The sequence below is a fragment of the Vigna unguiculata genome, chromosome 6, assembly GCF_004118075.2.
Source record: "Vigna unguiculata cultivar IT97K-499-35 chromosome 6, ASM411807v1, whole genome shotgun sequence".
Taxonomy (NCBI): Eukaryota; Viridiplantae; Streptophyta; class Magnoliopsida; order Fabales; family Fabaceae; genus Vigna; species Vigna unguiculata.
The window spans coordinates 13,348,140-13,365,463 of NC_040284.1; the positions used below are offsets into that span (position 1 = coordinate 13,348,140).

A 17,324-nucleotide genomic window follows, 5' to 3' on the forward strand; every position below is an offset into this window, starting at 1 on the left:
ACTTGATCCGGTTTCGCAAACCATTTTTTTTTAGGTTTTTCATAGTTTCCCAAAAACTATGATGGCGATTCCCCTTTGTAAAAATTATATTTTAAATAGATGTTTTTCTTTTATGTTTGTCGTCCCGTCACGATTTTTTCTGAGGTTGTGATAGATTGCGACTCCACTAGGAACTTTCAAGAGTCGACCCTATTAGTTGAGTGTGAAAAATATTTGTTGTTTTAAATATTTGTTTTTCCCAATTTTTTTATATTGACTTTCGTATACAAATGCCTTTACTCATATTTGTGTTGATGTCATACCCCTTTGGTATACCAATTATACTATGAACATGTGCATTGTAAACGGGATTATTATTCATATTTGTATTGATGCTCTACTCCCTTGGTATCCTAATTATATTGTGGACAAGTGCATTGTATACATGTGTCTTTACTCATATTTTGATGCCATAATCCCTTGGTATCCGATATTCCAATTAAATTGTGAACAAGTGATTGTGAAGCATGTGTATTGTGATTGTCAATAGGTGTATGGTGAATAAGTGTCTTTGTTTGTATTGGCATTGATGTCATACTCTACTCTGACGTCTTGATTATCTTGTGAAATCATAGAACCCTAGGATAGATGATAACTACTAAATATGTCCATATCTGCCTGGGAAATTTTTAGGTTATTTTGCAGGTACTGGGTTTAGGTAGTGCTAGGTTGCTCCCTACATACACTACATTGTTTAGGCTAGTTCATTCATTGAGATGTTAAGGCCCTATACCCGAGCCTGAGTGAGCCATAGGGAGTGGAGGTCCAACGATTGTCATGTTAGATCTCGGATCTACTTGGCTATTGTAAAGACTTCATCTGGAGTTTGCTTCCTCTTGACATGCCACATCTGTTAAGTCATTTATCATTGTGGATTATGTCATGAGGTTGACTTTAGCTCTAATAAAGGCCATTGAGATTATTTAGAGCTATCCATGGAAGAATCATATAAAAGTCCATAGACCCAAAATAGGTTTCTCCACACCTAATAGGACACAAAATGGGAGCATGTTTTAGAACTCCATATCTCTCAATCCTGTTATTGTTGATGATACTATATAATTGATTTTCAAATTTATCATGTTTGCATCAATATATTATATGAATAACACCTTTCAAGGTGCAAACATGCATTGCATCTTACATTAGACTTAGGCATGTCATTAACATTGCATATCATTCATGTTTTATTGAGTGCATGACTGTTTTACCAACATATCATGTGGATGAATGCCTCTTAAGGCATAAACATACATTGCATCTCATTGCATAAGTTATTCCCATATAATGCATGTTTTTAATAAATGCATCACAATTTTCATTAACATTTCATGTGAATAAGTACCTTTTAGGGCACATATATGCATTTGCATTAAACATTCAATTTTCATTCAAAATACGATGTACATAAATTCATATACATAACATGCATATTGAATTACTATTGTATAATGCATTTGTAGGTTGATATTGTTTATATACACATAGTGAGTCTCCATGCATTTGTCTCTACAATCATTAGGTCCATGCTAATAAAAAATGAAAGAAAAGCAAAAACAAGATCATGGTGTTTTGAGTCGTTTGTTTATTGCAAACTGTCAAATTTTTTTTTTTCAAAAAAAAAAACAAAAGATGAATGAATAAAAGGGAAGAGAATAATAAAGGATGTCACATTTTTTCTATGGTTGAATGTTTAAATCAAGAATAAGTAGTTGACGTTTTTTGAAACCAGTGGTGTATGCATTGCTTGATAACCTTTTCCTTCTGCCATTCCTAAAATAATAAAGGATATGCCTTAATGACACTATCTTAGCCCAAAAATAAGCATGAGTTTTACACTGGGGCAAATCTGTTGAGTTTTTCTTGCTTGTGTTGGAAGGTTATCCCTGAATCCATCAAGGCAAATAAAAAAAAGAGAAAAGAAATAAAAGAAAAAGAAAAATGAAGAGTTCGCTAGACTAAAAACCCGAAAGGACGGTTTAGGCAAAAATGGATGAAATAAAGAAAAGTAATTTGTGTTACCCTTAATTTCATTGTAAGATTAATCTTTGTAAAAATAAACAGTCAAGATTCAAATAGATGAGTGGTCGTTTTCCTTCTCCAATAAAATAAGATATCCGTTGTACCCTCTTTGGGCCAAAAGCAATACTTTCTTTCATATTATCCCTATACAAGGGTTAACAGCTTGATGAGATCACCTCAAGATACAATGATCAAAATGCAAAAAGAAAGATTGAAAAGCGAATGTGATTCAAGATCAAATGAATAAGAAAAATATGAAGTCGAATTGATCAAGGAGAGAAGAAAGATGATGATGATAAAATATGAAAAAAGAGTTATAAAGTTGTGGCAAAATGAAGGAAAATATACAAAAAGAAAGTAGAAAAATGAAAAAAGAAGAAAAATAATCAAATTTTTTAGGATAATCAAGATAACATCAGGTTGATAATTCTTGTGCCAAAAATGAAAACTCACAAATATTTTATTTGAGCCTTTATACCCTTTCTTTCTAAACCATTTTAACCCCTGGTCACGTTACAAGTCCAGCAAAGTCCACTCTGATTGAAAAATGACTAATTTAGTTTTCACAAAGGTTAATTTAGGCAAATTTTAGGGTAATGTATTTCTTGTCCTTAACTTTCATAGATTTATATTCTCCATTCACTTTTCCTAACATGCCAAACTGGGCAGCTTTGAGTATCTCACAAATGTCTCACTTTAACCTCCTGAGAGGAAATTGTGAGAAACAACATACTTGCATGTGCATGGTTGTCTCAATTCTCTAAAATTTTCCAAATTCATTCTTCATACTTTTCAATAGGCTGGACAATCAAGCATGTATGCATCATTATTGTGAAAGAAAAAAAAAGTCAAACATATAAATGTCATTTTGAACATTGAACTTCAGAATTTGTGGCATATCTCATTTTCAAAAATCAAATGCTATAAAAATGAAAAAAGGAAAAAAGAAATCCAAATGCTATGATAAATATTTTCTATTATAAATAAAATCTTAATTAATATAAAAAATAAAAAACCTATTTCTTATTTATAAGTTTAGCACCACCACCTTCCTTCCTAGTAATGAAAAGATCAACATTAAATATTACTTTTTATTAATGATTTTTCGGATACTATTAAAAATAAATATTTAACCCTTGCAAAAGTAAGAAAATAATAAAAAAGGTGTATTATTTTTTAGATCTTCTCTAACACGTAACTTTTACTTTTTAGTCTCCGAATTTTGTCACCAGCATTAATATTTACATCTTTAATCAAGTCATATTAAATATTATTTCCAATCATTGAAAGGAAAAAAAATATTGTACAAAATATTAGTGAAACAGGTTATACGCAATTCATTTGCTTGCATAGCATAACTTAACATAAGATTATATAAGAAAGATTTTTTTTTTTTTATATTATCCATTCATGGTAAGTAAATATTAATTCTGTAAGGGAAAAGTTAAATAATAAAAGGAGAAGGTTTAAGAAAATGTGCAAATGTAAACAATGCATAGAATATAAAAATAATATTGGATTAAAGAAAGGAAACTCAAAAAATATTAAATAATTACAATAAATGTCATTTAATTAAAATCTGTAATGGGGGGTTTAAGTTTAAGGCTCTATTCGTATCAAAGGATTGATTTAATACACTGATTCACGGACGACGGATTATAAAAAAAAGTTGTGTGCGTTTTAGAGGATTTGCACAGATGGATGAAGATGAATTTGCGGGATTCCATTCAAAACACATCCTTCGGTTTAGTGAAGATTTGAGAGAATGAGGAATAAATTTACTTTTATATCCTCGCCTCTTAACAGCTAAATATGATTCTTTTATATATATATATATATATATATATATAAAAAATTAATAATAATTTTAAATAATAGTAGTTATTATAAAAATAATAATAATAATTTAATATATATTTTTTTTAAATTTTTTTAATAATATTTTTTAAAATTTAATATTTTTAACTAATTTATTATTTCATATATTTTTATCATCAAGATATTTTAGTAATTTTCAAATTTTATCTATTATAACTTTTTATTTTATCATTCACATCACTCAAATCACTCACTAACTTTCACAAAATTCATCTTCAAATCCATTCACTTCACCCTCTAAATCCACTCAAAGAAACACACATATTCATCTACACAAATCAACACAAATTCATCTTCATACTCTCTTTCAAATTTATCTTCTTAAGTGAACAGAGCCTAAGGGAATCTGAAAGGAATAGCATAGTTGATTTAGAAAAAAAAAATCATTTATTAGAAAGTGATGTGACCGATTAAAAAGAAAAATAATGTTTTGAATGGAAATAAAAATCCTAAAAGGATGACAAAAAAAATTCTACTATCTATCAAGTGGCTTTAGTATATAGGTATAAGTATAGATCTGATTTTATTATTTTAAGTTCCAATTGTCACATGAATCCTTCAAGAGTCTGGAATGTCATATTCTAGTTTCCATTATTTCAATTTTATTAATTGAATTTTTGAAAATCATAATTAGAAATATCATAGCATATATAATTATAATTATTTATGATATGTTTGGAACTAAAATGACAATTATAATACTTAAATGACCCAAATATCAGAACTAAAATTACACATAAACTGAATTAATAAATAATGAACTAAAATACCATGGTTGAAATACTTTTTAAAAACAAATTAAACTTTAATTCTAACTAATTAAAATGTGAGTGAGAAACTAGAACTTCCCAAAAGGTACAATGGAGGAACCCATTGGTACCAAGAACCCATTATTTATTAGGTTTTTTCTTCCAGAAAGAGAATAACAGCACCCCACATGCCACGTGGTCCCCATTCAATTTCCTCATCCCAATTCTCATCCCTCCGATGCATGAATATCCAACGGTCTTAAACTGTCCACGATCTCTCACACCAGCCTTTGATTACACGAATTCGACATGGTTCACGTTGCTCCACGATTACCCCTTGTATACCGTCAGATCTTTCAAGATCCAACGGCCATAGTTGCGTTTAGAACCACAGAACATGGCAGCGGGAACAAGAGCTGAAGTAAGAGAGAGAGAGAGAGAGAGAGATGGGTTGGTGAAGGTTTTCAAGAAGATGGAACGAAGTGGTGGGATGGTAACAGGGTCGCATGAAAGGAATGAACTTGTTAGAGTTAGACATGGTTCCGATAGTGGGGTTCGTTCTTCTGGCTCTGTTTCGACATTTTTTCTTCGTTGGACTTTTCATGAAGACCGTGTTTCCTGTTTCTCTTTTTGCGTCTGAGAGTTTTGTTCTTTCACTGTGTGCGATTGACTTCATAGTTTAAGTTTATATGCTTGCAATGCAAATGGGTCTTACAAGTTGTGTTCTTTCTTGAGAGTGTGTTGGAGTGGCTTGTTTTTCTTCTTCTCCTTGCATGGAGGTTTGGGTTGGATTGTTTTTTGCATTTTTTTGGTCGGTTAGCTAAACATTGTTTCGTGGTGTTGGTAGGATGGTTGGATCTTGATGTATTTGATTGCTAGTGTGATTCCCCATTGGTGGTGTTGTTTAGGAGTTGAATTTGAATTTGAATTTGAATTTTTAAATTACATGTAGTGTGTGGTTTTGAATCAACATCTGGCAGGTGATAACTGAGAAGTTTTTCTTTGAAATAGTACTGCCTAATCATCTCTTGGATGATGAGGCCATTGGCACTTGAAAGAATTTTGATTGCGGGTTTCTGGTGTTGGTAATGAAAAATGGTTGTTAACTGTAGTTGATTGTTGGATCCTGATCATACAAAAGATTTCAATGCAAATTCATTGAAAAATCTTGTCATGATGGAATCTTACATGTTTGTGTTCTTCTAAACTTATATGGATTGGGTTTGTTGCTTTTGCATATGATCTTGCAAGAGATTGATCCGCATAGACTTAAATTTTGGTCATGGAATTCTAATTCTGACTTTTATAATCTCTATACTCTGCAGTCTAAACCCTTGAAGAATTTAAATGGTAAGATTTGTCAAATATGTGGTGATACCATTGGATTAACGGCTACTGGTGATGTCTTTGTTGCTTGTCACGAGTGTGGCTTCCCACTTTGTCATTCTTGTTACGAGTATGAGCTGAAAAATGTGAGCCAATCTTGTCCCCAGTGCAAGACTAGATTCACAAGTCAGCAAGGTTAGCCTGTGCATAAATGCTTTTTGTTTTTGGTCTTTCCCACATCAGAATTTACAATGAACAAGATGAATATGGATATCAGAGGGCGCTGGAGTGGAAGGTGATGATGATGATGAAGAAGATGCTGATGATCTAGATAATGAGATCAACTATGGCCAAGAAAACAATTCCAAGGCAGGGATGCAATGGGAAGAAGATGCTGACTTCTCTTCATCTTCTGGACATGATTCTCAAATACCAAATCCCCATCTACCAAACGGGCAACCGGTAAAGTATTTACCTGATTCTGTCATTTCTCAATTGGGGTTAAATCACAAGTGTACCAGCAAAAATGTGTGAACTTGTACACGCCCCATTGGTTGAAGTTATGCATGCTCAGACTCAATTACTGGAAGTTGTACAAGCTTGAGTAAAGTTTGAAAATTATGAAAACCTCGAAGATATTGCTCTTATGTTTTTCACTTTTAATGTTGTAATACGCTTAGTTATATGCTCAATTTATTTCTAGCTTGTAATTATGTATGTATCACTTGTGTAGCTTAGGTTGTTTAGATATAGACAAGTATGCTACTAATTTTGTTTGAACTTTGTAATTATTTACTGTAACAAGTGTTCTGTATGTTATATTTCATGAAATAATGTATGTATTTTACTTAGACTTCATTGACATCATAGTTGGTACATCATTATGCATCAATGATACACTGAATACTAATACTAATATAAACTAATTTTTTCTTTTATGGTTAGATGTCTGGTGATATTCCATGTGCTACTTCTGAGGCTCAATCTATGCAAACTACATCAGGTCCTATGGCTACAACAAAGCAACCGGGTATGCAGTTAACCAGAAGTGCTGGCACCATATCACATTTTATGGCTATCTCAACATTTTTGAATGAAAAGTGTCTTTTTATAACTGTTCCTATGAGTCTTAAATCTTGCAAAAAAATTCAAAATTCTTCGATTGCTTGAAATTTGTATAAGAGAAAATTTTCTTTATAAAATCTGTGAACTTTTATGTTTTGCAAAATACCTCGACTGTATGTGATTAAACGTTTTAAAAATAAATTATGAAACATCCTTTTTCAATATCTAGTATCCTTTTCAGTTTTGTTATAAATGTTGTACTATGTATAAGAGTTTTCCTTTTGTGGAGTTTTTCTTTCTCTAAAACTGAAGAGCAAACATGAATTAAAGAAAATAATTAATGTTTAGAAAAGGTTTCATGACTCAATATACCATTCTTATTGTGTCGGTTTCATGATAACAGACAAAAATGGTTATTGTGGGTTTGAACTTGTGAGTTTGGCACAATCCAGGTCCTGAAAGTGACGAAGAGATAAGGAGAGTGCCGGAGATTGGAGGTGAAAGTGCTGGAACTGCAGCTTCTCGGCCGGATGGTGGTTCAAATGCCGGTGCAGAACGTGCTCAGGGGACCGGAGAGGGTCAGAAGAAGAGAGGGAGAAGTCCAGCTGATAAAGAAAGCAAGCGGCTTAAGAGGTATACATATAAACTTGGTCCTGTCTAGCCTCTACCGAAACCTTTTCTCCTATGACTTACTGAGGGAATTTGAAATGGAAATAGGCTATTGAGGAACAGAGTTTCGGCTCAACAAGCAAGGGAGAGGAAGAAGGCTTACTTGATTGATTTGGAAACAAGAGTCAAAGACTTGGAGAAGAAGAATTCAGAGCTCAAGGAAAGACTTTCTACTTTGCAGAATGAGAACCAAATGCTTAGACAAGTATGCTAATTTCGCTTATTTTGTTAGCATGGGATCAACATTATCACAATATATACATGTCTCTAACTCATTATCATCAATGTCTGATGTTATTCTTCTTTGAATGGGCTATGTGAAGTTACATTTGATAAAATTGATTCATTACTTGCTCTACCCATTTTTGACTTGTGTACTCTAAAATTTATTTCACAAAGGAACAAAGGGGATATTCATGTTAGCTTATGCATGGTTTATGAAACCATCAATATCAGTTTAGTCTTTCAATTTGATTGAACGAGTTTCTTCATAAAGCTTTTGGAGAGAATAAATAAGAAGAAAAAACTGAAATTAATTTCTTCACAAGTTTAAATTATTCTTTGCATGAGCTAATTTATGCTCATGTTCCTTTTATTCCTGTTTTATATGCACATGGAAAAAATACCAAGGTTTCATAAGCTTGTAATTTCTCCTATCCTATGTGCTCATAGCAGACCACTTTTGGTACTTATTTACTAGAATTCACTACCAAATTTGCATAGTTTATCCCTAATGTGTGTGAAAACTTGTCTTTAATGATAATCACAACATCCCAAGGGAGATCAGTAGTCTTTGGTTGGGAGAAATCTGTGGCAGGAAAAAAAAAGTTCATGCATTGCTGTGTCATTTTTGTTTGGTTTTACCTTTACTGAATCATGTAATTGCTCTTTGTAGATATTGAAGAATACAACAGCAAGCAGAAGAGGGAGCAATAGTGGTACCAATAATGCTGAATGAACATAATGGCAAACGATGACAGAAAATTTATAGCTGGAGTAGATTTAGAGAGAGTATATTAGCAAGAAAAAGAGTATATTAGCAAGAAAGAGCAAAAAGAAGTAATTAAACATTAGTTTTGATGATTCTTTTCTAGGTGTGCTTTTGGAATACAGTGAAGTAAAGGATGATCCTCAAGACATGTTTTATCCTAAAATATTGTAATCTGATGTTCCACTGTTTATGAGTAATGTAATTATCATACAAAAAATTTTAGTCTCCTTGTATTTTAAATAATCATCAAACTACTCTATTACTCATCATGGTTATGCACCATTTGGTGAGGAGGTTCATTAATCAATTGTCATATACACCTAATTAAATCAGTAATGAATTTTGAAAGAGACTGATATTGATTTACTTGTTTGAAGCATAAATATGTGCTTGAGTTGGCTTGATAATTGGTTAAAATGTAACTATACTACTTAATTGGCTTAGCAACTATCAGTTAATGGGGGATGGCCATTGAAAATGTGAATATATCTATATAAGGTTTTTAGTTAAATCAATATCCTATAGTTCAAATCTTAAGAATGAGTGTTATTGTGTCTGGATTAAATATATTATTAAATATATTTTTAGTCCTTTAATTTTTTAAAAAAATTAAAATTAATTTTTTTCAAAATTTTAAATTTTAAAAATGTTTAAATTTAATTTTTTTAATTAAATTTTATTAAATTTATTTGATGTTTTAAATGTATTTTATAATAATATTTATATTATTTATATTATTTGACATATTTTAATTTTAATATTAATTAAAAAATTATTTGAAATATAAAATAAACTTACTGACATTTAATTAAAATAACTAAATTTATATAAAGATGAAAATTTGGTTTAAAATTTCAAAAATAAACTAATAAAATTTAAGAAATAAAAATATATTTCATTTCGGTGTTAACTATTACATAGGAAGAAGGTGAGTATTTGTAATCATTTTACTCTGTTCTTTTCAAGTAAGATTGTGATGGGGTGAAACTGACAATTATTTTCATTAAAAAGTTGACACTTCGATTTTACTTTTTGGAATTTGGTTCTAGATTTTCAATTTAACTTTTACCGGTGTATTGCCAATAAAATAATTAATTTAACGTCTATTCTGAATATATATTATTTTAGTTTGAAATTTCCTTTTAGTAAAGTAATGACTAACACTTATTGAAATTACGAGAAAGAATTAAAATCTTATTTTATATATTTAGTCTACTTCAATATTTATAACATTATATCATGGAAAAAAAATGTACTTTAGTAAAGATTAATATGATAAAACAAGAGATGGAGGTAAGGTAATAAAGCAATAAACTTATCCAATGTTTGAATTTTGAAAAAAGAAAAGGTTATTAAGTATTGTAAGTGTAAATATTTGAGAAATAATACTTATCTCTCTAAAATAAAAATTCTAATTCAAGTGACTGGTTGACCAGATTCTGTAAAAAACACCAGACATTTTTTTTTTGACAGAAATTAGTGATAAAAAAGTCCTAAACCCTAAAATTAAGAAAAAATAAGTATGATATTTAATATGATGTAAAATGTGAGTTGAAGATTTATGTTTTGTTTGGTTTCTATTTAGGTTTGTGAAAGGGACCATACATAAATTTAAATTGATGCATATTTATTGTCATAGGTTCATGATTTCAACAAACTATTCTTCCAATTCTAACTACAATCACAAAAAGCCTAATACCTAACCTATCCCCACACATAAATTACAACAAATAGCTTATAGGTACAGTAATCTCTTGTAGCAATTAATTGGTGAAACAAAGTCTTTATGAAAGCACAAAAATTGAAATTATTATACAATTCATTGTTCTTCTCTTCAAATATTAAATTTGACTATCCTTGTGGTGTTAGTTTGAAATGAAATATTTGTTAAGAATTTTTTTTCAAAGTATCCCTTGTTTAACAAATATGAAGTGTTAGGAATACATTTTGTAACGATTGTTTTAGACAAGCCTGTGTTGGAATTTATTAAAACTAAAAAATTAGTACAAAATCAATAATAAGAAGTGACTCTTATTATTCTAGTAAATTTCAACTCACGAGAGTGTGTAAAAAAAGGTTTTTCAAAATTTTCTCTCGTAAATTTAAAAAATGAATAATAATTTTTAAACAGCTATTTTTTTCAAACATTTATTATACACATGTTACCTTTTTTTAATTTTTTTTTTCTTTCTATCATACCATATCATATCATTATTAACTTTTTCCTTTGATAAAAATATCACACCTATCACCTCGACATATAGATCATTAAGAACAACAAGATATGAAGAAAAAACATGATAATATATAAAAATACCCTCACAACTAAATACATCAAGAGAACCATTAATAACATCATCAATATTACATTTAAACCAATGAGAAGGTGAAGGAAGCTAAAAAAAAAATAAGAACATAGAAATCAACCTTACTAAGATGTATGTCAATTCCAAAACTATTAAGAATAATCACCTCTTGGACATTATATAACCATTACAACAATTCCCAGTTCCTAAATACTTTTATACTGTTAAGTGTCTATCTTAAATTCTTAACAATTTACTTAGAAGATTAATAGAATATGTAGTCTTTTTTTTTTCAAAAAAAAAAAAAGGTTTGTGGTGAATTTGATGAGGATGAGAGAGTGAGAAATAAGGTGAGAAGATGCAATTATTTGTGATATACAAGAGAATGAAAGAAACAATGCATTAAAGTTGAAAGTAGAGAGTATGTTGATGTTGAAAGGAGTGTAAAAGAGGATAATATATATATTTTACAGAATTTTTGAAAGAGCAGAAAAGGAAGTGAAGAGAATAAATAGGTTGTGACTCAAATCCTTGAAGGAATGAGAGGAATAGTGTTCTTAAAGTATGCACTGGCAGCAGCAACTCCACTTCCAAGCTTTACAGGGTAACCCACATCTTGCAGTATCATCTCCACACCAGCTAGACATCCCAACAGTTGCAACTGAAAATATATTACAACGATTATCAAATTTAAATCTAGGCAACTTGGAACTAAGAACTAATGCAAACAAGTTTTTTCTTATTTTAATAAATCATGTTAGACATTACGATCAAGTTCTTGCATCTCAGCATATATAAGCATATATATGAAAATCTAAACGTGAGTTAAAGTTTTACATTGAGTAAATACAAGAAAATCAAACAATTATATAAAGAAGAAGATCTATAAACCTATTGTCTTAGAGGTTTTGGATCAAAGTCAGTATCAATTTTTTATATAAACAAAAACTCATCTCTGATTGGTATTGTGTTTTCCCAATAAATCTTCTTTCAAAAACTTCTCACCAACTTAGTTGGTACTCTACAACTTCAAGAATAATTTTCCATCACATGAACATTTATCACATTGGGTAAAGAATCAGAAGTCCAAGTAAGAAACTTTAAGTTAATGAAAAGACAAGTCTTCTACATTTTACTACATTGATTTCAGAAAAGCCAGTTCCACATTCATAATTTGATATTGTTTCTTTGTGCACTATCCCTATCACAGTTTTGAAGCTTTCAAGATTGAAGTTGGACAGAAAGTCATCAAAGCTAAAATGGCAATATTTTATGTAATACATCCAACAACCAAGATCAAGAAAAACAAAACACTTATGGTTTTTTTAACATATGTACCTTTAGATACTCGATTCAGAGTAGCTAACCAATGAAATTTTGTATAGAATATGTATATTGATTATTCAATGATTATTCTTTATTTTTGTATACAAATTGGGAATCAACATTACCTCATTCAAGTAGCCAAGATGTCCAATTCTGAAAACCTTGCCAGCAACTTTGTTGAGTCCAAGACCTAAGCTCAAATTGTATCTCTTCCATGCCCTTCTAACTATTTCAGCACTATCAATGTAAGAAGGGACAACAACAGCAGTCACTGTGTCACTGTGCCACTCTTCCTTTTGGGTGCAATTCTTCAAACCCCATGCCTCTACAGCAAGTCTGCATTCACCATATTCAACACCTATCATATTCATTATCTTATACACATAACCTTTGATCATTTCTCAAACCAGTAACTTTTTCAACTAAACACTGATATCATTCAATCATAAATTAACACATACATTGGATTTCATTGTAACTATACCGTATTAGTCGATCCGTCTACAAAGAACCATGAGTACCAATCGGTTTTTTATAGACGGATCGACTGTACGGTACAGCAACCATTCTTTGACTAGCATGTCATCATGGCTTACCTGGTTGCTGTGCCTAAACGGTTGTGCCTTGCAATCACATTTTCAAGTCCTTCTTCAAAAACCAGATCAAGAGCAGCTCTGAGACCATACAGCAGATGTATGGAAGGAGTGTATGGCCAATAGGTTCCTAACTGGTAGAATTTCAGGTAGTCTTTCCAGTCAAAGAAAACTCTGAGTGATTTAGCAGTTTTTGAGGCTTCAATAGCTCTAGGTCCTGCAACCACAATACCTATCCCAGTGGGAAGGGAAAGGGCCTTCTGAGAGCCAGTTATGGCCACATCTACTCCCCATTCATCCATGCGAAAATCAAGAGCACAAATTGAAGACACTCCATCAACAATTAACAGTGCTGGATGCCTGTAGGAATCTGAGTGTCCAAAGAAAAATGTGAGAAGTTTTTCATGAAGAAGAAAATAACATTAAATGATTTGATACATTTGCATTTGCAGACCTGGAAAAGACACTAGGAACTCATTTTCATCAGATAATGACAGAATTTATGTCAATATAGCCATGGTAGAACTATGTGTAAACCAATGCACCTGGTTTTGTTAAAATTATTATTTAGTATCTCAAAAAATTTTATTTTGCCCCTTCTAATCTTTTATATTTGAACCCAGTGATCACTACTTTATGATAGATCTGTGTGTAATTGAGAGTGTACAAATACAACACTCGATTTGTCACCACTGACTCAGGGTCTTAAATCTGTCACTAAACATGGTATTTGAGTTCACTTGTGGTGTTGCATGTGAATAATTTGGCAAAGTTTCAGATGCATACTTAGATCACAAGAGTCAAGTTAAATACTAATGATCTATGCAGCAGATGTCTCACTATGAATTCTGATTGGACAGAAACAGTTTGACAGTTACGCTTGCATTCAGTGAATGCAGAGCAGTTATGTGTTTGGACAAAGTACTAAACTAAGTAGTCCTTCAAAGTACAATAGATGTTATAGGACAAAAGAAAAAAAACAGCTAAAACTGCAACCAAAATATGTCCAATGGAACCAAGAGCAGCCATGAACAATAATATCTTTGATCATAGATAAACACTTCTAGGAGAAAAAGTTTTAGAATTTTTTGTCGTGTACTGTGGAGTAACCTATTTCATTTTTATCTTCTTAACTTTCCCTTTTAAAGTACTTAGGGAGAAACTAGTCTAAAATGTTGATTTTGGGCTGTTTCAGTGTACAGAGAATAAAAGGGTACACATGTGGAGATTCAATGAGAAAAAAGTTATGATTTTTAGTCCATTAAATGAAACACTCACCGAGAATTTGTCTCACTTTGGCCAAGTTGTTGGTGACCCCAGTTGCTGTCTCATTGTGAACAATGCAAATTGCTTTTATAGTGTGTGCAGTGTCTGAAGCAATCTTTGTTTCCAGAACATCAAGCTTAGCACCCTGGCCCCATTCACTTTCCACAACATCAACATTGAAATTCAGACGTTGCTGCTGATCAATCCAAAGCAAGCTGAATTGGCCAATCAGAAATGATACAATTCTATCCCCAGGAGACAGTGTGTTTGTGAGAGCACTCTCCCAAGCACCAGTACCTGAACCATATTCAAAACCATTACTCAACAACAACAAAACTAGAAAACCATTACCATGTGAATAATAGAGTAATTGTTCTTGTAAAACCACCTTACTCTCTATGCTTGTAATAACTCCCACACACACACACAAGAACAGTAAAGATATAAAAGAAAAAGAACATCTAATACTATCATTATTCTAGATTACCATATAGGAGTTTTGCCATTATTTTCGTGAATATATAATGTAAACCTTCAAATCAAATGTAAAAAGTATATAATATAAGGAGTAAATTCAGCATGGATGATTAACAGAGCTGATTAGGTTTGTAGTTGGATGCATCTAAGATATCTATGTAAAAATTAGGTTAAATTAATTAGTAGGTCTTCAAGCCATTTGGAAATTTTTATTTAGGTCCCTGACTAAAAAAATTGAAAAATATTTTTTTGACAATGACAAAGTTACCAAATAGAGTAACTTTTTATCTTTTTATGGAAGTTAAGAAAATAAAGTAATAAAGTTTTAGGATTTTTTTTACCAAAAATGGTTGTTTGTCAAAGATTGTAAAAAAAACTTTGTCAAAGTATTATTTTCCAAAAAAATTATTATAACTGAGTCCTTGATCTTGGAAGAATTTTTGTGTTGGATCTTTGGAATTAGTTTACGAAGGTTTGGAACTACAAGAAAATGACAATTTGTGGTGGTTTTACAAATCCATGGCCTAAACTGAAAAAAAAAATATCACTATATCAAATATCTAATTATACTTTTTACTCTGCTAAGGTAATTAAAATTTTCAAATAGTTCAAGGACTTGCTGGTTAATTTAACCTAAAAGTATAACCATTAAATCCTCATTATTAAGATAATAATATAACCTAACTGATTTTCTCAAAATTGCAAAACACACCCTTAAATTTTTGTTATTTACAACTTAATCCCTGATATGAAAAACATGCACTTCATCCTCAACATTTTCAAAGCATACAGGATAGATTCTTCATTAATTTTCAGCATACACAGAAAATGTTAAGGACTGAAATGCACCCTTTTAAAAGGTTAGGACAAAGTCACTCATACCTTGAGTTTAGGAAACTGAAAAAGGTATTATCATAAGAACACTAAGATCATAATAGCTTGTTTATGCATACCAGTTGTAGGGATGAGAAATGGGGTTCCAGTAGTGGTCTTGAAAATCTTCTTGACATCTTCAAGCAGAGTTTTTGTGAGAGCTGGAATAGCTGGAGAACGGTAGTCCTCATTGTTTCTGTTCATGGCCCTAATGATCTGGTCAGGGATGTTAACTGGCCCTGGAACAAAGAGGTGGTTCCTTCCTGGTGCATTGAAATAGTCCATCTTCTCTTGCTTCAAATTTCAACCACTTCTTTTGGATTTTCCCACAAAGAGTCCTCTAAACAAAATCCATCAAAAAGTCAGCTTTAACCACCTTCTGAATCTTTTATCATAAACTTTCTGCATGCACTGCTATTTACTGTTTCATTGTTCCTTGGTTCAGGAGATTTGTGACAGAAACATGAACCTTAATGAGTTTGCCAACTAATAACACAGGAAATTCATGTTTAACTGCTTAAAAATCTAGTTCAGAAGGTAAGTTACACAAAGTTGGTCTCAAGGACAGAACAGAAACTGCTTAAAGTGTACATGTTATTGGTTATCATTATGCAACTGTATGGATGACCTTTAACAGTAACATAATATCAGAAAAACACAATAAAAAGTATCCTTTTTCATCAAAAGCTTTGTTGTGCTTTTATAGTTATCATTTAAAATATGCTTTGTGTGTCTATCTTTCAGACACCCTTTTCTGCAATTAATAAGAAAAGCTGAAATCATCAGCTTAAAATATTAGAACTGATACACAACTGAATTCTGCTTTCAGAAAATTCACTGAGAAAAAGATTGTAACAAAACAAACTGTATATCGAAGAAAACACAGCAGAATATATCGGTGGACAGAACAAGAGGAAAGACATGCTCTGAGTTGAAACTTGAGCACCAGTAACTAAATCAACACATGAAGGAAACTGTGATTACCAATCACCCCTCTTGGTTTTTCCACTTCCAAAGCCAATTTTACAGTAAAGATAATAACACAGAGCATGAGTTTAAGATCGTTCTTAAGAAAATTCAACTGAAAGAGCCAACTAAACACACGCACACACACAACATAATATGTATGTATATGATGAAGAGAGAATGAGAAAAAGTGAGTATACGTGGGAAGAAGGAGGAGCTTTACAGAGTTTTTGTGGAATGTGGCAGAAGCAAGTAAGAGCTGTGTCTGGTGTTGTTAGAAGGTTATTATATAAAAGTATAAATGGGAAAATTATTTTTTTTATGATGAAGAGCTGTGGTGAAGCAATGAAGTGCTAAGGTGGGGCCAGGTCATGTCACAGGTAGAAGATAAGAGGGAGAAACTTTGAACCTTGAGGCTGAGAATGGATGAAGAGGGAACCTCTAAGTTTTGGCTTGGATTTGCTCTGAAATGGCACATCATATCAACAATTTAGCTTCATCTCTAAAAGCCAAAAGGTTATCCATATTCCAAGTTTCTTGCTCCTTCATTGCCTTCTAATTTTTATCATTATCATCATCATTCACATAATATATTTGTAAGACAACCAATCTCACACGATATCAGTGTGGAAATAGTTTTGCTTTGGTTTTTAAACAATCAGAGGTTCTAATAAAAGGCACTGATGGTATCATTTGATGCATAATATCTAATTATCAGTGTTAGTTATTAATATTTTATTTGATGATAACACGATTGATCTAGAATGTGAAATGAAGT

The 17,324-nt window shown here is 31.4% G+C and overlaps 2 protein-coding genes across 3 annotated transcripts; one reads left to right on the plus strand and one right to left on the minus strand.

The window, feature by feature from the left end:
* Positions 1-5,047: 5,047 nt before the first annotated feature.
* On the plus strand, positions 5,048-8,964 carry LOC114186703 (cellulose synthase A catalytic subunit 1 [UDP-forming]-like). Its single transcript, XM_028074678.1, has 7 exons — positions 5,048-5,241; positions 6,014-6,209; positions 6,292-6,476; positions 6,960-7,044; positions 7,532-7,712; positions 7,797-7,953; positions 8,644-8,964. The coding sequence occupies exons 1-7, from the start codon at positions 5,086-5,088 to the stop codon at positions 8,704-8,706; spliced, it is 1,023 nt and encodes a 340-aa protein (XP_027930479.1). The 5' UTR covers positions 5,048-5,085; the 3' UTR covers positions 8,707-8,964.
* Positions 8,965-11,421: 2,457 nt separating this feature from the next.
* LOC114186661 (serine--glyoxylate aminotransferase) lies at positions 11,422-16,899 on the minus strand. 2 transcript variants are annotated; one of them, XM_028074633.1, is made up of 6 exons: positions 16,770-16,899; positions 15,661-15,920; positions 14,243-14,527; positions 12,968-13,334; positions 12,497-12,707; positions 11,422-11,706 (listed from the first exon to the last, which is right to left on the minus strand). In XM_028074633.1, the coding sequence occupies exons 2-6, from the start codon at positions 15,863-15,865 to the stop codon at positions 11,569-11,571; spliced, it is 1,206 nt and encodes a 401-aa protein (XP_027930434.1). In that variant the 5' UTR covers positions 15,866-15,920; positions 16,770-16,899; the 3' UTR covers positions 11,422-11,568. The 2 variants fall into 2 exon arrangements, with proteins under 2 accessions (XP_027930434.1, XP_027930432.1); XM_028074631.1 differs by having other exon boundaries at positions 16,747-16,877.
* Positions 16,900-17,324: the final 425 nt, after the last annotated feature.

Coding starts and splice junctions, on each gene's coding strand:
- LOC114186703 (XM_028074678.1), top strand. CDS start 5,086: ATGGCAGCGGGAACAAGAGCTGAAGTAAGAGAGAGAGAGAGAGAGAGA. Junction 6,477..6,959: donor ATCTACCAAACGGGCAACCG/GTAAAGTATTTA, acceptor TTTTATGGTTAG/ATGTCTGGTGATATTCCATG. Junction 7,045..7,531: donor GGCTACAACAAAGCAACCGG/GTATGCAGTTAA, acceptor GGCACAATCCAG/GTCCTGAAAGTGACGAAGAG.
- LOC114186661 (XM_028074633.1), bottom strand. CDS start 15,865: ATGGACTATTTCAATGCACCAGGAAGGAACCACCTCTTTGTTCCAGGG. Junction 13,335..14,242: donor CAAAGTGAGACAAATTCTCG/GTGAGTGTTTCA, acceptor TTGGACACTCAG/ATTCCTACAGGCATCCAGCA. Junction 12,708..12,967: donor CGTTTAGGCACAGCAACCAG/GTAAGCCATGAT, acceptor TGGTGAATGCAG/ACTTGCTGTAGAGGCATGGG.